Source organism: Triticum urartu, chromosome 3 (assembly GCF_003073215.2).
Source record: "Triticum urartu cultivar G1812 chromosome 3, Tu2.1, whole genome shotgun sequence".
Lineage (NCBI taxonomy): Eukaryota > Viridiplantae > Streptophyta > Magnoliopsida > Poales > Poaceae > Triticum > Triticum urartu.
Window position 1 is genome coordinate 16,257,363 of NC_053024.1, and position 19,927 is coordinate 16,277,289.

The 19,927-nt window shown below is 45.1% G+C and overlaps 2 protein-coding genes and 1 non-coding gene across 10 annotated transcripts; 2 read left to right on the forward strand and 1 right to left on the reverse strand.

Annotated features, from left to right (window-relative positions):
* Window positions 1-380: 380 nt before the first annotated feature.
* On the forward strand, window positions 381-9,186 carry LOC125542414. Of its 8 annotated transcripts, none has more exons than XM_048705453.1 (13): window positions 381-951; window positions 1,134-1,281; window positions 1,369-1,520; window positions 1,621-1,803; window positions 2,668-2,743; window positions 2,942-3,019; window positions 3,824-3,909; window positions 4,642-4,715; window positions 5,174-5,219; window positions 5,414-5,523; window positions 5,853-6,027; window positions 6,499-6,569; window positions 6,776-7,084. In XM_048705453.1, exons 1-12 carry the CDS (start codon window positions 412-414, stop codon window positions 6,559-6,561), a joined length of 1,731 nt encoding a protein of 576 aa, XP_048561410.1. In that variant the 5' UTR covers window positions 381-411; the 3' UTR covers window positions 6,562-6,569; window positions 6,776-7,084. The 8 variants fall into 8 exon arrangements, 5 of the variants coding, with proteins under 5 accessions (XP_048561410.1, XP_048561411.1, XP_048561413.1 ...); XM_048705454.1 differs by having other exon boundaries at window positions 6,499-6,576; window positions 6,776-6,942; XM_048705456.1 differs by having other exon boundaries at window positions 6,499-6,598; window positions 6,776-6,916.
* Window positions 7,561-9,842, forward strand: LOC125542416 (glycosyltransferase BC10-like). The gene is made up of 2 exons (XM_048705457.1): window positions 7,561-8,574; window positions 9,049-9,842. Exons 1-2 carry the CDS (start codon window positions 8,008-8,010, stop codon window positions 9,682-9,684), a joined length of 1,203 nt encoding a protein of 400 aa, XP_048561414.1. The 5' UTR covers window positions 7,561-8,007; the 3' UTR covers window positions 9,685-9,842.
* Window positions 8,640-8,712, reverse strand: TRNAF-GAA. The gene has a single exon. It is a non-coding gene; the product is annotated as a tRNA-Phe (tRNA).
* Window positions 9,843-19,927: the final 10,085 nt, after the last annotated feature.

The following is a 19,927-nucleotide window of genomic DNA, read 5'->3' on the forward strand; positions in this document are numbered from 1 at the left end:
GACTCAGATGGACATATGATTTTTGCTGCTTACCGATATCTCTTTTAAAAATTTATAGAGCTCAAAACAGAGTAGCAGATCGCCTGGCGAGCTATGGTAGAATAGAGCGTAGCACGGCTTGTTGGCTACAGGATTGCGCACCTTGTATCGCCGAGCTTTTGCCAGCTGATTGTAACTCTGCATCTACAGAATAAAACTCCTTATCGTCGCAAACAAAAAGAATGTTACTAGAGTGTGAACAGTAGTTTTGTCACATTTTCCTCATACATTGTCGAAAATGAATTTGTTTTTCTCACAACAAACCCATACCCTGCAAGCTTGCTAGGGCATTGTGTTCAAGTACACTAGTACATTCGAACTTTCAGAATGTTGGGGAAATCGTACTCCTTGTAACAGGCGAAGGAAGGCAAGATGAGCGACATGTTCTTCACTCCCGGCCGCGGAAGCAGATCACCAACCAACGCCGTCATCACGCCCAGATTCGAATTGAATTCTTCCGGAAGCGTCTCTCCCCTTGTCGTCAGTGGTCTCGGCGTGCGGGCCGACGGACCAACCCAAGCTCCCTCCCCTCTCACAACAGGCGCCAATAATCCCAACCCCAACCCCCAAGCCAGAGATAACAACCCCAGCGAGTCGGCGGCAACCCTCCTTCCCGCACCGGTGGAGATGGGCGCCCCCTCGTACCGGCTCGCGGCGGCGGTCACGGGCCCCTCGGGCGCCGAGGCCGAGTTCCTCGTCGTCCGGCAGCTGCCCCCGCCGTCCCCGCCCGGGGGCGAGGAGGAGGGGGAGTACGGGCGCTACGTCGACAGCGACCTCTACGACCTCCCGTCGGCGCCGCTGCGGCGCCTCGCGGAGGGGGAGCCGGCCCGGCCGGGCGTCGCCGTCGCCGGCGCGGAGGCGGACGGCTCCCTCGACCTCTCGCGCCTCGACGTCCCCGCCGCCCTCGATCAGGTGACCCATCGTTACTTCAGTGAAATCTGGTCGCTCTGCTGAGTAGCTTGCAAAATCTGGTGGTATATATCTGGGGGAGCTATGGATTACGAGTTTGTACAAGCCTTGTTTACTTGTCCTAGTAGAACCATAATTTGACAAACGGCAACTGATCTAAGAGATGGGCTCTTCTCACTCGCTAGATTTTGAGCCAATTGGGCCTGACGAATGCAATGTGCGGGGAGTGGAGGCTCCTCAAGCATATTGTGGAAGCAGAGTTTGGCCCGGACGCGGGCGTCAACACGGTGCTTGTCATCACGCCGCTCGAGTCGAAACCGGAGGCATTGCAAGGTCTGCTGCTTCATTTCTTACTAATGCTTGTGTCCAGGAATTTGCCTGGCCACCAAAATCCACCGTAACTCGAGTTGTGCGTTGCAGACTCCTGTAAATGGATGACCAAGGAGGGTGCTCGGGAATTGCTTTCTGACGTGAAAACCGGTGATACTCGAATTGGGCCCTATGTGCACGCTGGATTTGTGAAATTGGAGCTATCGTCAAATTGTACCACTGACTCCACATTGGTCTCCCAGGTCTGTATAATTTTAATTTTGTTTGGATCAAATTTCGGTTTCTAGTCAACTGTCATGCCGATTTGTCTCCTTTTTCCTGAAAAGCAATGTTTGGTGACAGGAGTACCCTCCTGGAATAACCCTTGTACCAATGAAGAGTAGTACCTTACGGCCATTTCGTACGACTAATCTCGTGGTAATACAAGCAACCAGTGGTACATGCGGATCGAAGCGCCCTGATTATTTTGCTTGTGGTGATGCTTTACTGATAGATCCTGGATGTTGCTCACAGGTTCATACAGCGGTAAAAGCAATATCTATGATTACATTCTTTTAGCTCTACATACAGCGACGGGGTGTATATCTTGAGGATGCAGCTTCTGCCTTGGACTTATTTTGTAAAGTATTATTATCTATTTAATTGCTTTGGTTCCTTCCATGGGACTTTGATTATTCAAACCAACTTCTTCGTACTGGCCTCAAAACTACCCCTAGCTTTATGAGGGAAAGAACTTGTGCCTAAAATATTTGCCTATTAGATTAGAATCACCAAGGAATACCAAAGAGTGACACAAGGGGCCAAAAAGTGCTGAATACTTAATGTGAAAACATTCTCTTTTCAGAGTTGCGGCTATCAGTGCAAAGAACACAACTTGGTGCATAATGCCACAAAATTTGGTTCGGGAAAGAATTAACTTGAATTGTTTGAGAAGACTAGATCTGATTTGTGGTGGGTTGTATAACTCTTTAAAATGTGAACTTTAAACTCAAAGTATGTTAGATGACGGATGCAAGTTTGCTGTAAATAGTAACAGTTGTGCTTTTTCTTCCCTTGCTGATTTTTCATTTGTCAAAAGTATGGCATTGTTACTCTCACTGTGGAACAAGTTTGAACTTGAAATTTTATACATAAATTAGTAGAATAATTTGAGAAGTATGCCTTCCATTTTATAGATATTTTCTGTTGCTGATTTGGTAATTGGTACCCAAACCAAAAGTGCACAAAATTGTGCTTTGCAATAGACTTTGTTTTTAATCCGTTAGATGATACTGCATGCACAGCTATAGGGCTGTTGGCCTACAACAGTAGTTGTTTATATTGAATACTGTTTTAAGCAGAAACTGTTCATTCTGTCCTAACAAATGATCACATCCCTGCCATCTCCAGCTTGCAGATCTTGTCAATTCCCTTCCAAAGAAGTTATTGGTCCTTGTTACACATCATCATAATGATCATGTTGAGGGTACGTTAGAATGTTTTCTGTAGCACTTCTTAGTTTTTCTGTTGAAAATTAAGATCATATCTGGGAGAAAAAGGAAAAAGTCATGAAGCTGGAAACATATACCATGCTATAGTTCTTTAGCTCCTCATTTGTGTTAATTGTTATCATGCCTATTTGTCCATCGTAAATAAACTGGCTGCATTTGGCTGAATGACTTAGGTCTTTCGGTTGTTCAGAGATGCAATCCTGATGCTGTTCTTTTGACACATGAAAACACGATGAAGCGCATAGGGAAAGGTAACGACTTACACCTTTTTCTAAACCAAAATTGTAAAGGTTGTTATCCACTTTGCCAATTCATATTTGCCTTCCTATTTTTGGAGTACAAAAGTAGTTCAGGAATGAGTTTACTTGGGATAATTCCATTGACATCTAGCAAGTGAAACCCTTCCCTTAGACCTTGTTTTGACCATCCTAAGAGGTTCCTGCTAGTCATAAACCTGTGATTAATGGTGGAAGTAGAGTTTACAAACAAAAGGAGAAAGGGGAAGAAATTTTTATCTAATAAGCAAGAAAATTATTTAATATTTGCAGCACCTTGAATGAATGGAAGGTTTTGACCACTATAAGTTGGGTACCACATGTCAGCGCATTAGTGGTGGAAGGTGGGGCAAGAGAGCCATCAGGCGTACGAGGTGGTTAAAATCATAAAAAACGACAATATCTCTGGTGAAGCTTGCAATGCAACATATCTTCTTGTTTACTTGGATACTCTCTTAGGTATACGGTATACCTTTCTACATGGTCCTCCTCATAGTGGTTTTCACTCTGTCCTGGTATGTTTGGCACTTCTAAGGTGCTGTAGTGTTGGATCATTATTCATTATTAAATGTCAAACTATTAGTTTGTTTTAGTTTTGATTGCCTGTGAACGACGGTAGTAATAATCCAATTTTATTTCATTAATTTAGGGTACTCACTAGCCACCATCTTCAACTGCTATATACCATGGCTATCTCTGTGAACTAGCTCAACTTAATACTCATTAATTTATTTGTGCTGTTCATACACATCTTATATTTCATTCGTGCATGGTGTATAGGGAACTGGTCAACCGGCTATACTGCTGTGACTGGTGGTGAAAGCATATGCATAGGTGACCAAGAACTGCAAGTCATTTTTGCTCCTGTAAGCCAGTGTTTTCCTTGGAGAATCGTTCTCTGGTTTTAGCTTATGCCATTGTTTCGTTACCTAGCATGATAATTCCTTTGAACTTTCCAATAATTAAATACTTAATTATGTAACAATTTTTGTGAAGTCCAATGCAAGAACATAAACCCTAATGGTTATAGTAGCATTTGGCAGTCCGACGTATATTGTTTGGTATTTTGCTTCTTGCTGTTCAAATATAGTTGCATGCCATAGTCCATACAGAATGATTATGCCAACCACTGATAATATTTTGCAACGATTATTTTAAGAAAAGATGGTGGCATGACATTTGTTACTTGAATGGATTTACATTTTATAAGAATTAAAGAATGTTAGGACTTCAGAAAAAATAGTAAAATACACAAAACGTAGCATTCCTAACGTTGTTTTGAAGCAAAATAGTAGCAACACTATACATGATCTCTGCATGACCTAGAAAGTATTCTCCGGAAAACAGTTGACTTATACAGCAAACCAATATTCACATTTGAAGAAGTCTATGTTTCTGTTATTCTGTTGAATTAACTATGTGAACTCATAATGGCCGAAGCATACGATTTGTCTATTTTAGAGTTTGGAGTTCATCCATTTACTGGTATGATCTGATCTGAAGCATGTATTCAGCTGTTTCTGTGGAATCTGCATCATATTTTAGACCAGAACATACTGAATTTATTGATTGATACTTCTCTATGTTTTCAATACTAGGGTCATACAGATGGTCATATGGGGCTTCTCCATGTCAATACCAATGCACTAATTGTCGGAGATCATTGCGTAGGGTAAGCATCATTCTTCAGCATATTAGCAGCAGTTGTTGCAGATACTATATGACCATTCTTCACTGATATCTAAATTGATGCAAGTATTAAATCGAACTACCATATCTAAATTGTATTACTTGTTAATGTTATATTTGACGAATGGATAAGACACACGAATAGAATGACCAGCTTCAAGGACTACAACATGCTCGGATTTTTAACTTGTCCCCACTCACTAAAGAAACTACTGGGCTGTCATATATAGGCTATGTATAATGTACAGAGGCTTGTCTATAGACAGCATATTAGACACCCACCAGTTTTTTTAATTTTATTAATAAAAAAGATGCAAGAACTAAAGTACTGACTACTTTTGCTCAAAAGTTATACAGAATAAAATCACACACTAAACAGGCAAGTGATGCTAAATAAAATAAACACTGAGAAGTAATGATGCATAATTTTGCCATTTTCAGGCATGGAAGTGCAATATTGGACAATAGAGCTGGTGGCAACATGAAGGTAACAATGATTTTTGTTTGGAAGCTCATTTCTTGCATTATAACCGAAGTTCGCAAATCGTGGAAAATCTCTCGGTTTCTTTCCCATCTTGTACTTTGTTTCTGTGCTTTACGTTTTCTAGCAATGCTGCCTCGAGAGAGTTGTGTTGTCTAAATCAGAGTTGCATTGGCATAAGGGTGTTCTGAATTATGCAGGACTACTTCCAAACCACATACAAATTCTTGGAGATATCGCCACACGTGCTAATTCCAATGCATGGAAGAATCAACCTATGGCCCAAGCATATGCTTTGTGGATATCTCAAGTATGGAATTAATCGCTACTGCAAACTTTGTCTACACTTCACATGTTCTATGGTTGAACAAGTTCATTTTTAGCAGAATATAAGATGAACTTTATAGTTTCAGATTTGTCGAATCAATTCAAATGTAGTCTGTTCCTTTGTTGCAACTTTTCCTGTTTCTTCTAAAAAGTGGCCTATTATCGTTTTCTACATACCCACCTCTTGATGGATGCACAATTATGTTGTTATTTCTTCATCTTTGTTCGTACCTGATAGTACGATACAGTTATCTGTTTGTAGATACTGCAGACATTAGCTCAGATGTAATGTGCATCTTACTGAATTTGTAGGAATCGAAAGGCTAGAGAAGCCTCCATTCTGCAATCCATAGAGAATGGTGCTCAAACTTTGTTTGATATAGTTTCAAAGACTTACTGTGATGTAGACAGGAAATTATGGATTCCTGCGTCCTTTAATGTTCGCCTTCATGTTGATCATCTGAACTCTCAACAGAAACTTCCCAAGGTGAGTGAAAACTGCACTCAACTTCTGTATGTTTCATGATTAATCCAGAGTAAAGAGCCTGTATGTTCCATAATTAATACATGAAAAAAGACTACAAGTGAGTGGTTACCATTTTGAGAGCTTTTCCTCCTGTGGGCTCTGAAAATTCAAAGAAACACAATAACACATCAAATTTCAGAATATTTTTTGTTTGATATTGTAGAAATATTTATAACCTATACTAGTGCAGACCTGTAGGGGAAGTATTATGGGACGAAAATTTAGCCAGATGCAAATCAGAATGCACCTGAATGTTTTCTGCAATATTTTACACTGTAACAATATCTTCGACGAAAAAACACATCGAAATATTCTGAAAACTGTCTGCAACTTCTCACGTTTCCTTATTTGACAAGCATGCTCTTGTTAGAACCAGTTATTCATTGATTCTGATGATGATTCAATTTAATTTTCTTGGGGATCACCATGCAGGATTTCTCCTTAGAAATGTTCAGTGGAAGTTGCGATGAATTTATGTCTAGCCTGCAGCAGTGACCATGAGTGTGAGAAGTAAATCGAATGCTCCTTCTGAGTTTGTATTCCATCTAGGCTGCTCTGTTGAGTTCTCTGGCGTTTTTGTGCACAAAACTAAACAAAGTGATAATGGGGGTTATGTTATTGAATAAACCGAAACGTTTTAGCTATTATCAGAAGTGTACATACATATCGAGAAGCCCCATTGATATAACATGTTACTCAATTTATGCAGGACTTCTCAACGGAAAAGTTTGAATCGAGCTGCGGAGCACATTTCATATTTCGGTGGGGCGTGGCGTATGCCCAAGCCAGGAGCTCACCCGCCCTCATCATCGCGGCAAGTGCCCTCGCCGCTGGTGGTCTGGCAATTGTGTATGCCCTCAGAAGGAGCAACGTCAACCAGCCCTAGGATTCTTCTCCGAGACCCGGCAATCCCCATCCGCGTACACGCGTCTGTCGACCTACGATCGTGCTGTGAGTCAGACTGTAAACTCCCAAGATTGTTCGTAATTGCACATTTGTGAACTTTGCTCCGTATACACACAACGCAAGGGAGAAGCTCCCGGTGCTACGTTGGGTTCCTCCTAATCCACAGGTACTTTCGACCTAGAGATCCATGTGTAGGTTAATCGAATACAGAGACTTTTGACTTTGTTCTAAAATAAAACCCGCACTGACCTGGGTCTAGGTTTCAGCTGTCGGCCCAGTTGCCAATTTGTGAGAAGACCAGGAGTGGCCATGTTTACAATTGTACATGTGAAGAGAATTGCTTCCTTGGCAATTACTACCGCTGACAAAATTAAAAGTATGTGTACAAACTTATGCAAAGAGCAAGCGATGTTCGCCAAAGCGTCAGGGTGGCCGGTTGCGCGTGTCTGCCTGCCGTAGCTGTAGCTGGTTATGAAGGAAAGAGTGCCTGGAAGTCCCACTCCGGTCTTTGTCGGCCTGACGAGGGAAAGGGGGAGGAGAGGCTCTAAAGACATAGAATGGTTGATGCCGGAGCAGGAGGGGACGGTGCAAGAGTTGCTCTAAAGAGAACAAGCTAGAGATGGAAAAAGAGTGACTGATACTTTTTCTCTCAAATAAAAGAAAGAAAATAATGCCTGATACGTACTTCATCTGTTTCAAAATAGATGACTCAACTTTATACTAGTATAAAGTCTTTATACTAGTAATAGATGATTCAACTTTGTACTAACTTTATACTAGTATAAAGACTTTATGTTAGTATAAAGTTGAGTCATCTATTTTAAAACGGAGGGAGTACTAGGTTGCTTTCGTGCTAATTACCACCGCTGCCGAAAGTAGCACTGTTAGGAGTGATACCGACTTCTGCATGTAGTGGAATTAGCAGAGCAGCAAGGATGGACGGTTGCACGTGTCTCCCGGACGTAGCTGTGGCCCAGTGTTCCATGTATGTAGTATAAGTAACCAAGGGCTGCATTTCTTTATGCCCGACGTAGCATGGCGAGCAGCAGCACGGCCAAGCCCATGGAAGCCCTCCCTTCCGGTTCCGGGAGCATCCTCTCCAATGTGGTCACCGTCCTGCTGCTCCTCTCCTTGGGCTTCGTCTTCGGCATGGTGTACAACGCCAACTTCCAGGAATCCTACCTCACGCCCTTCCTGCAGCCGCTGCCTTCTCTCCTACGGCCATCGCCGACTCCGGTGGTAGCGTCCGGCGTCGGGCCACCGTCGCCCTCTCCCACGTCGTCGTCGCAGTCCCCGCCGGCGCGAATGGGGTTCGTCGACTTCCTCGCGCCGAGCGGCGGCGGCCTCACGCACAACATGACCGATGAGGAGCTCTTCTGGAGGGCGTCCATGGTGCCCAGGGTCGCTCGCGCGCCGCGACGCATCGTGCCCAAGGTGGCCTTCCTGTTCCTGGTGACCGGGGACATGCCGCTGCGGCCGTTGTGGGAGAAGTTCTTCGCCGGGCACGAGGGGCTCTACTCCATCTACGTCCACGCCAGTCCCGCCTACACCGGCTCGCCGCCGGCCGACTCCGTCTTCTACGGCCGTATGATCCCGAGCCAGGTAACCAGCAAAATGCAAAATTGAAATAAGAAAAAACGCTGCACACACACCAAAAAAATAGTAGTTGCGGTGAGCGTGGATCTAACACGCGACCTTCAGATCTTCAGTCTGACGCTCTCCCAACTGAGCTATCCCCGCCTGTGTTAATTTTCATGACAATAAGCTTTATTTAGAGGTGTTGCGCAGATAATTTCCATCCAGGCATTCTATGTTGGCACACAAACTTTCGCAAAGAAAGACATTTTTTTTGTGTCATGTATAAAAAAAATGTCTTGTCACTAGCTGTAATCAAGCATTGAAATTGTCCTTTTACACAAACCACAAAAAATGTCCATTTTCACTGAAACTTTGTGCACGATCATATAATGTCCGGATGTACATGCAGGATTTCTTCTCGAAATGTTTTAACTTTTTAAAATGTGTATTCACCTATGAGCCAAAGTGAATTTCTGACTATATTTTTTATACACGCAGAACACGAGCTGGGGCAACATGAACCTGGTCGACGCCGAGCGACGGCTGCTGGGGACGGCGCTGCTGGACCTCGGTAACGCGCGGTTCGCTCTGCTATCGGAGACGTGCATCCCTCTCCTCTCCTTCCCGGCCGCCTACGCCTTCCTCATCGGCGCCAACGCCAGCTTCATTGACAGCTTCCCCACCCGCGCGCGGCACGCGCCCTTTTTCCTCCGCCGCAACATAAGCCGCGCGCAGTGGCGCAAGGGGTCGCAGTGGTTCGAGATGGATCGGGAGCTCGCCATTGACGTCGTCGCCGAGGAGCGGTACATGGCCGTGTTCCGCGGCGACCACGGCATCGCCAACATGTTGGAGCACTACATGCCGACGCTGGTGACCCTGCTGGGCTGGGGCGTGCGGGCTGCCAACCGGACCCTCACGTACACCGACTGGCCGAGACCGGGCCCGCACCCGGCGAGCTACGACGTGAGGGATGTCACGCCGGAGCTGCTGGGGGGGATGAGGCGAGGGAACGGGGAGTGCGGCTACGGCGCCGGCGGGGCGGTTGAGTTCTGCTTCATGTTCGCGCGCAAGTTCTCCGGGGACGCGCTCGGCAAGCTGCTTGAGCTCGCTCCTAAGGTCATGGGGTTTGGTTGAAATTTTGTATGTATAATAGCCGCTAGTTCGTGTGTGCTTTTTTCACAAAAGAAAAGGTTGTATTTGAATTTTTTTACAGAAGGCCATGGCGGTTTATTGATTATGATGCTAGGAAAAATGATTGAAATTATTATTGATCAAACTTATGCATTATTTTAGTATTAATGCTTTATAATTTTTTTTTATCATTTACCTACTTGAGGACGAGCAGAAATTAAGCTTGTGATGTTGATACGTCTCCAACGTATTTATAATTTATTAAGTGTTCATGCCATATTTACAATAAATTTATATGGTTTTGTTGTACTTTTATATTATTTTTTTAGACTAACATATTAATCTAGTGCGCAGTGTCACTTCCTGTTTTTTTGCCTATTTCTTTGTTTTGCATAAAACTATACCAAACGAGGTCCAAACGCGATAAAAATTTACGGTGATTTTTTATGGAGGAAAAGAGACCAACGTAAGCTTCGGGGAAGGACTAGAAGATACCCATGAGAGCCACAAGCTCAAGCGGCGTGCCCTCCCCCGGGGCATGGTACCTGAGCTTGTGGCCTCCCCCCCTGGTGTGATTCCAACACTGAAAAATCCTATAATAGCGTGTTTGGTAATAACAAGGAAAGGGAATGGGAGTTTAGAGATGGGAGTTTGCCAAGGGATTAGACATGGGAAATTGATTTTAAGTCCCATTCCTTTGTTTGGCATGTGAAGGCAATTAGAAATGGGATTTTAAGAGGGAGTTAACTGCCCCTGTTTGATTGGTGGGATTAGGCAGGAGAATGCCTTCCTCACGTACGTACTCAGCTAACCAAAGGTCCCTCACGAACGTGCACAATCAACGAAATGTTTTTCTTTTTTGCTAATTCCCAATCCCCAGTTCAATTACCAGGGGTCCCCTAGGGAAGAGATCTGAGGGAGTTGGCCCTCTTAATTCCCCTTCCCCCTCCTTTCTTAATTCCCATGTCCCTGAGTCAATCAAAGGATTTTAAGTCTCACTTACCTTAAACTCCCATTCCCAATCAACAACTCCTCCCAACCAAACAAGCTGTAAATTCATAAACCCCTGAAAGTTGACCTATATGAGTTATCTGCCGCCGCAAGCCTCTGTTCTGAAGCGATCTCATCTGGGGTCCTATTCCAACACCCTGCCGGAGGGGGAACGTCGTCACCGGAGGCAATCTTCATCATCCCCGCCGCCTCCATGACGAGGAGGGAGTAGTTTACCCTCGGGGCTGAGGCTATGTATCAGTAGATATGTGTTTGATCTCTCTCTCATGTTCTTGATGTGGCACGATCTTGATGTACCATGAGCTTTGTTAATAAAGTTGGATCATATGATGTTGTTCCTTCTCTATCTTTATTGTGATGAATTGAGTCTTGCACTTTGAAGTTTTGTATGTTGGATTGAATACTTTGGATTTGAGACCACTTAATGTATGTCTTGCTTGTGGGTACTCGTGGTGACAATGAGGTAATCTATCGAGATCACTTGATATATGTTTTGGTAATCAACTCGCAAATTCTCGTGATGACTATTGGGGATCGTAGCAGAAATTTAAAATTTTCTACGCATCACCAAGATCAATCTATGGAGTCATCTAGCAACGAGAGAGAGAGGAGTGCATCTACATACCCTTGTAGATTGCGAGTGGTGGCGTTCAAGAGAACGGGGTTGATGGAGTCGTACTCGTCGTGATCCAAATCACCGATGATCCTAGCGCCGAACGGACGACACCTCCGCGTTCAACACACGCACGGAGCGGAGACGTCTCCTCCTTCTTGATCCAGCAAGGGGGAGGAGAAGTTGATGGAGATCCAGCACCACGACGGCGTGGTGGTGGAAGCAGCGGGATTCCAGCAGGGCTTCGTCAAACGCTACTGGAGGAGGAAGAGGTGTCACGGGAGGGAGAGGGAGGCGCCAGGGCTTAGGGTGCGGCTGCCCTCCCTCCCCTCCACTATATATAGGGGCTTGGAGATCCCATCTAGAGAGGGGGGGGGGCAGCGGCCCCCGGGGCGGCTGCCCCTCGGGGGGCAACGGCCCCCTAGGGTTTCTAACCCTAGGCGCCTTGGGCCCTTAGGTTGAACGCACCAGCCCACCAGGGGATGGTTCCCATGCCACTTCAGCCCATGGGGCCCTTCGGGATAGGTGGCCCCACCCGCTGGACCCCTGGGACCCTTCCGGTGGTCCCGGTACAATACGGGTGACCCCCGAAACTCTCCCGGTGGTCGAAACTGGACTTCCTATATATAAATCTTTACCTCCGGACCATTCCGGAACTCCTCGTGACGTCCGGGATCTCATCCGGGACTCCGAACAACTTTAGGTTAACCGCATACTAATATCTCTACAACTCTAGCGTCACCGAACCTTAAGTGTGTAGACCCTACGGGTTCGGGAACTATGTAGACATGACCGTGACATCTCTCCGGCCAATAACCAACAGCGAAATCTGGATACCCATGTTGGCTCCCACATGTTCCACGATGATCTCATCGGATGAACCACGATGTCAAGGATTCAATCAATCCCGTATACGATTCCCTTTGTCCATCGATATAGCACTTGCCCAAGATTCGATCGTCGGTATACCGATACCTTGTTCAATCTCGTTACGGCAAGTCTCTTTACTCGTTCCGTAACACATCATCCCGTGACCAACCCCTTAGTCACATTGAGCTCATTACGATGATGTTTTACCAAGTGGGCCCAGAAATACCTCTCCGTCATACGGAGTGACAAATCCCAGTCTTGATTCGTGCCAACCCAACAGATACTTTCGGGGATACCTGTAGTGTACCTTTATAGCCATCCAGTTACGTTGTGACGTTTGGCACACCCAATGTACTCCTACGGTATCCGGGAGTTTCACAATCTCATGGTCTAAGGAAAAGATACTTGACATTATAAAAGCTTTAGCAGACGAACTACACGATCTTGTGCTAGGCTTAGGATTGGGTCTTGTCCATCACATCATTCTCCTAATGATGTGATACCGTTATCAATGACATCCAATGTCCATGGTCAGGAAACCGTAACCATCTATTGATCAACGAGCTAGTCAACTAGAGGCTCACTAGGGACATGTTGTGGTCTATGTATTCACACACGTATTACTGTTTTTGGATAATACAATTATAGCATGAACAATAGACAATTATCATGAACAAGGAAATATAATAATAACCATTTTATTATGACCTCTAGGCATATTTCCAACAGTCTCCCACTTGCACTAGAGTCAATAATCTAGTTACATTGTGATGAATCGAACACCCATAGAGTTCTGGTGTTGATCATGTTTTGCTCGTGGAAGAGGTTTAGTCAATGGATCTGCGACATTCAGGTCCGTATGCGCTTTACAAATATCTATGTCTCCATTTTGAACATTTTCACGAATGGAGTTGAAGCGACACTTGATATGCCTGGTCTTCTTGTGAAACCTGGGCTCCTTGGCAAGGGCAATGGCTCCAGTGTTGTCACAGAAGAGAGTCATCGGGCCCGACGCATTGGGAATAACTCCTAGGTCGGTAATGAACTCCTTCATCCAGATTGCTTCATGTGCTGCCTCCGAGGCTGCCATGTACTCCGCTTCACATGTAGATCCCGCCACGACGCTTTGCTTGCAACTACACCAGCTGACTGCCCCACCATTCAAAATATACACGTATCCAGTTTGTGACTTGGAGTCATCCAGATCTGTGTTGAAGCTAGCATCGACGTAACCCTTTACGACGAGCTCTTCGTCACCTCCATAAACGAGAAACATATCCTTAGTCCTTTTCAGGTACTTCAGGATATTCTTGACCGTTGTCCGGTGTTCCATGCCGGGATTACTTTGGTACCTTCCTACCAAACTTACGGCAAGGTTTACATCAGGTCTGGTACACAGCATGGCATACATAATAGACCCTATGGCCGAGGCATAGGGTATGACACTCATCTTTTCTCTATCTTCTGCCATGGTCGGGCATTGAGCCGTGCTCAATCTCACACCTTGCAATACAGGCAAGAACCCCTTCTTGGACTGATCCATATTGAACTTCTTCAATATCTTGTCAAGGTACGTGCTTTGTGAAAGACCAATGAGGCGTCTCGATCTATCTCTATAGATCTTGATGCCTAATATGTAAGCAGCTTCTCCAAGGTCCTTCATTGAAAAACACTTATTCAAGTAGGCCTTTATGCTTTCCAAGAGTTCTATATCATTTCCCATCAATAGTATGTCATCCACATATAATATGAGAAATTCTACAGAGCTCCCACTCACTTTCTTGTAAACACAGGCTTCTCCATAAATCTGCGTAAACCCAAACGCTTTGATCATCTCATCAAAATGAATGTTCCAACTCCGAGATGCTTGCACCAGCCCATAGATCGAGCGTTGGAGTTTGCATACCTTGTCAGCGTTCTTAGGATCGACAAAACCTTCCGGCTGCATCATATACAATTCTTCCTTAAGGAAACCATTAAGGAATGCCGTTTTGACGTCCATTTGCCATATCTCATAATCATAGAATGCGGAAATTGCTAACATGATTCGGACAGACTTCAGCTTCGCTATGGGTGAGAAGGTCTCATCGTAGTCAACCCCTTGAACTTGTCGATAACCCTTAGCGACAAGCCGAGCCTTATAGATGGTTACATTACCATCCGCGTCTGTCTTCTTCTTAAATATCCATTTATTTTCTATGGCTCACCGATCATCGGGCAAGTCAGTCAAAGTCCATACTTCGTTTTCATACATGGATCCTATCTCGGATTTCATGGCTTCAAGCCATTTGTCGGAATCCGGGCCCGCCATCGCTTCTTCATAGTTCGAAGGTTCACCATTGTCTAACAACATGATTTCCAGGACAGGGTTGCCGTACCACTCTGGTGCGGAACATGTCCTTGTAGACCTACGAAGTTCAGTAGCAACTTGATCTGAAGTTTCATGATCATCATCATTAACTTCCTCACTAGTCGGTGCAGGCACCACAGAAACATTTTCTTGAGCTATGCTACTCTCTGGATCAAGAGGCAATACTTCATCAAGTTCTACTTTCCTCCCACTTACTTCTTTCGAGAGAAACTCTTTCTCTAGAAAGGATCCATTCTTGGCAACAAAGATCTTGCCTTCGGATCTGAGGTAGAAGGTATACCTAATAGTTTCCTTAGGGTATCCTATGAAGACGCATTTTTCCGATTTGGGTTCGAGGTTTTCAGGTTGAAGTTTCTTGACATAAGCATCACATCCCCAAACTTTCAGAAACGACAACTTAGGTTTCTTCCCAAACCAGAATTCATACGGTGTCATCTCAACGGATTTCGACGGAGCCCTATTTAAAGTGAATGCGGCAGTCTCTATAGCATAACCCCAAAATGATAGCGGTAGATCGGTAGGAGACATCATAGATCGCACCATATCCAATAGAGTGCGATTACGACGTTCGGACACACCATTACGCTGAGGTGTTCCAGGCGGCATGAGTTGTGAAACAATTCCACATTTCCTTAAGTGCGTGCCAAATCCGTGACTCAAATATTCCCCTCCATGATCTGATCGTAAGAACTTTATTTTCCTGTCACGTTGATTCTCAATCTCACTCTGAAATTCCTTGAACTTTTCAAAGGTCTCAGACTTGTGTTTCATCAAGTAGACATACCCATATCTATTTAAGTCATCAGTGAGGGTGAGGACATAACGATAACCACCACGAGCCTCAACACTCATTGGACCACACACATCAGTATGTATGATTTCCAATAAGTTGGTTTCTCGCTCCATTGTTCCGGAGAATGGAGTCTTGGTCATTTTGCCCATGAGGCATGGTTCACACGTGTCAAATGATTCATAATCAAGAGACTCCAAAAGTCCATCTGCATGGAGTTTCTTCATGCGTTTGACACCAATGTGACCAAGGCGGCAGTGCCACAAGTATGTGGGACTATCATTATCAACCTTACATCTTTTGGCATTCACACTATGAATATGTGTAACATCACGCTCGAGATTAAATAAGAATAAACCATTAACCAGCGGGGCATGACCATAAAACATGTCTCTCATATAAATATAACAACCATTATTCTTAGATTTAAATGAGTAGCCATCTCGCATTAAACGAGATCCAGATACAATGCTCATGCTCAAAGCTGGTACTAAATAACAATTATTGAGGTTTAAAACTAATCCCGTAGGTAAATGTAGAGGTAGCGTGCCGACGGCGATCACATCGACCTTGGAACCATTCCCGACGCGCATCGTCACCTCGTCCTTCGCCAGTCTTCGCTTATTCCACAGCTCCTGTTTTGAGTTACAAATATGAGCAACTGCACCGGTATCAAATATTCAGGAGCTACTACGAGCGCTGGTTAGGTACACATCAATAACATGTATATCACATATACCTTTGGTATTGCCGGCCTTCTTATCCGCTAAGTACTTGGGGCAGTTCCGCTTCCAGTGACCGCTTCCCTTGCAATAAAAGCACTCAGTCTCAGGCTTGGGTCCATGCTTTGGCTTCTTCCCGACAACTGGCTTACCGGGCGCGGAAACTCCCTTGCCGTCCTTCTTGAAGTTCTTCTTACCCTTGCCTTTCTTGAACTTAGTGGTTTTATTCGCCATCAACACTTGTTGTTCCTTTTTGATCTCCACCTCCGCTGATTTCAGCATTGAATATACCTCAGGAATGGTCTTTTCCATCCCCTGCATATTGAAGTTCAGCACAAAGCTCTTGTAGCTAGGTGGGAGTGACTGAAGGATTCTGTCAACGACCGCATCATCCGGAAGATTAACTCCCAGCTGAGATAAGCGGTTGTGCAACCCAGACATTTTGAGTATGTGCTCGCTGACAGAACTATTCTCCTCCATCTTACAACTGTAGAACTTGTCGGAGACTTCATATCTGTCGACCCGGGCATGAGCTTGGAAAACCATTTTCAGCTCTTGGAACATCTCATATGCTCCGTGCTGCTCAAAACGCTTTTGGAGCCCCGGTTCTAAGCTGTAAAGCATGCCGCACTGAACCAGGGAGTAATCATCACTACGCGACTGCCAGGCGTTCATAACGTCTTGAGTTGCTGGGAAAACAGGTGCTTCACCTAGCGGTGCATCAAGGACATGTGCTTTCTTGGCAGCTATGAGGATAATCCTCAGGTTACGGACCCAATCCGTGTAGTTGCTGCCATCGTCTTTCAGCTTGGTTTTCTCTAGGAACGCATTGAAGTTGAGGGCAACATTAGCGTGGGCCATTTGATCTACAAGACATATTGCAAAGTTTTAGACTATGTTCATGATAATTAAGTTCATCTAATCAAATTATTTAATGAACTCCCACTCAGATTGACTAGGACGTGTCCGATCATCACGTGAGACGGACTAGTCATCATCGGTGAACATCTTCATGTTGATCGTATCTTCTATACGACTCATGTTCGACCTTTCGGTCTTCCGTGTTCCGAGGCCATGTCTGTACATGCTAGGCTCGTCAACTCAACCTAAGTGTATTGCGTGTGTAAATCTGGCTTACACCCGTTGTATGCAAATGTTAGAACCTATCAAACCCGATCATCACGTGGTGCTTCGGAACAACGGACCGTAGCAACGGTGCACAGTTAGGGGGAACACTTTCTTGAAATTATTGCGAGGGATCATCTTATTTATGCTACTGTCGTTCTAAGCAAATAAGATGTAAAACATGATAAACATCACATGCAATCAAATAGTGACATGATATGACCAATATCATTTTGCTCCTTTTTGATCTCCATCTTCGGGGCGCCATGATCATCATCGTCACCAGCTTGACACCATGATCTCCATCATCATGATCCTTGTCATCGTGTCTTCATGAAGTTGTCTCGTCAACTATTACTTCTACTACTATGGCTAACGGTTTAACAATAAAGTAAAGTAATTACATGACGTTTATGTTGACACGTAGGTCATAAATAAATTAAGACAACTCCTATGGCTCCTGCCGGTTGTCATACTTATCGACATGCAAGTCATGATTCCTATTACAAGAACATGATCAATCTCATACATCACATATATCATTCATCACATCCTTTTGGCCATATCACATCACACGGCATATGCTGCAAAAACAAGTTAGACGTCCTCTAATTGTTGTTGCAAATTTTTTTCGTGGCTGCTATAGGTTTCTTAGAAAGAACGTTTCTTACCTACGCCAAAACCACAACGTGATATGCCAATTTATATTTACCCTTCATAAGGACCATTTTCATCGAATCCGATTCGACTAAAGTAGGAGAGACAGACACCCGTTAGCTACCTTATGCAACTAGTGCATGTCAGTCGGTGGAACATGTCTCACGTAAGTGTACGTGTAAGGTCGGTCCATGCCGCTTCATCCCACGATGCCGCCGGATCAAGATAAGACTAGTAACGGCAAGTAAATTGACAAAATCGACGCCCACAACAACTTGTGTTCTACTCGTGCATAGAAACTACACATAGACCTAGCTCATGATGCCACTGTTGGGGATCGTAGCAGAAATTTAAAATTTTCTATGCATCACCAAGATCAATCTGTGGAGTCATCTAGCAACGAGAGAGAGAGGAGTGCATCTACATACCCTTGTAGATTGCGAGCGGAAGCGTTCAAGAGAACGGGGTTGATGGAGTCGTACTCGTCGTGATCCAAACCACCGATGATCCTAGCGCCGAATGGACGGCACCTCCGCGTTCAGCACACGTACGGAGCGGAGACGTCTCCTCCTTCTTGATCCAGCAAGGGGGAGGATAAGTTGATGGAGATCCAGCAGAACGACAGCGTGGTGGTGGAAGCAGCGGGATTCCAGCAGGGCTTCGCCAAGCGCTACTGGAGGAGGAAGAGGTGTCACGGGAGGGACAGGGAGGCGCCAGGGCTTAGGGTGCGGCTGCCCTCCCTCCCCTCCACTATATATAGGGGCTAGGGGGGCGCATGCCCCCTTGGAGATCCCATCTAGAGAGGGGGGGGGGCGGCGGCCCCCGGGGCGGCGGCCCCTCGGGGGGCAACGATCCCCTAGGGTTTCCAACCCTAGGCACCTTGGGCCCTTGGGTGGGACGCACCAGCCCACCAGGGGCTAGTTCCCACGCCACTTCAGCCCATGGGGCCCTCCGGGATAGGTGGCCCCACCCGGTGGACCCACGGGACCCTTCCGGTGGTCCCGGTACAATACCGGTGACCCTCGAAACTCTCCCGGTGGCCGAAACTGGACTTCCTATATATAAATCTTTACCTCTGGACCATTCCGGAACTCCTCGTGACATCCGGGATCCCATCCGGGACTCCGAACAACTTTCGGTTAACCGCATACTAATATCTCTACAACTCTAGCGTCACCGAACCTTAAGTGTGTAGACCCTACGGGTTCGGGAACTATGTAGACATGACGGAGACATCTCTCCGGCCAATAACCAACAGCAGGATCTGGATACCCATGTTGGCTCCCACATGTTCCACGATGATCTCATCGGATGAACCACGATGTCAAGGATTCAATCAATCCCGTATACGATTCCCTTTGTCTTTCGATATAGCACTTGCCCGAGATTCGATCGTCGGTATACCGATACCTTGTTCAATCTCGTTACGGCAAGTCTCTTTACTCGTTCCGTAACACATCATCCCGTAACCAACCCCTTAGTCACATTGAGCTCATTACGATGATGTCTTACCGAGTGGGCCCAGAGATAGCTCTCCGTCACACGGAGTGACAAATCCCAGTCTCGATTCGTGCCAATCCAACAGATACTTTCGGGATACCTGTAGTGTACCTTTATAGCCACCTAGTTACGTTGTGACGTTTGGCACACCCAAAGTACTCCTACAGTATCCAGGAGTTTCACAATCTCATGGTCTAAGGAAAAGATACTTGACATTAGAAAAGCTTTAGCAGATGAACTACACGATCTTGTGCTAGGCTTAGGATTGGGTCTTGTCCATCACATCATTCTCCTAATGATGTGATCCCATTATCAATGACATCCAATGTCCATGGTCAGGAAACCGTAACCATCTATTGATCAACGAGCTAGTCAACTAGAGGCTCACTAGGGACACGTTGCGGTCTATGTATTCACACACGTATTACTGTTTCCGGATAATAAAATTATAGCATGAACAATAGACAATTATCATGAACAAGGAAATATAATAATAACCATTTTATTATTGCCTCTAGGGCATATTTCCAACAATGACATTGGAGTAATCTAAGCATAAATGTTGATAAACGTTTTCATCATACTTT

Excerpts from the sequence above, each read along its gene's own strand:
- LOC125542416 (XM_048705457.1), top strand. The coding sequence starts at position 8,008 with ATGGCGAGCAGCAGCACGGCCAAGCCCATGGAAGCCCTCCCTTCCGGT. Across the intron at positions 8,575-9,048 it reads GCCGTATGATCCCGAGCCAG|AACACGAGCTGGGGCAACAT; the intron begins GTAACCAGCAAA and ends TTATACACGCAG.
- LOC125542414 (XM_048705452.1), top strand. The coding sequence starts at position 412 with ATGAGCGACATGTTCTTCACTCCCGGCCGCGGAAGCAGATCACCAACC. Across the intron at positions 3,020-3,823 it reads GATGAAGCGCATAGGGAAAG|GGAACTGGTCAACCGGCTAT; the intron begins GTAACGACTTAC and ends CATGGTGTATAG. Across the intron at positions 6,028-6,775 it reads CTCAACAGAAACTTCCCAAG|GACTTCTCAACGGAAAAGTT; the intron begins GTGAGTGAAAAC and ends CAATTTATGCAG.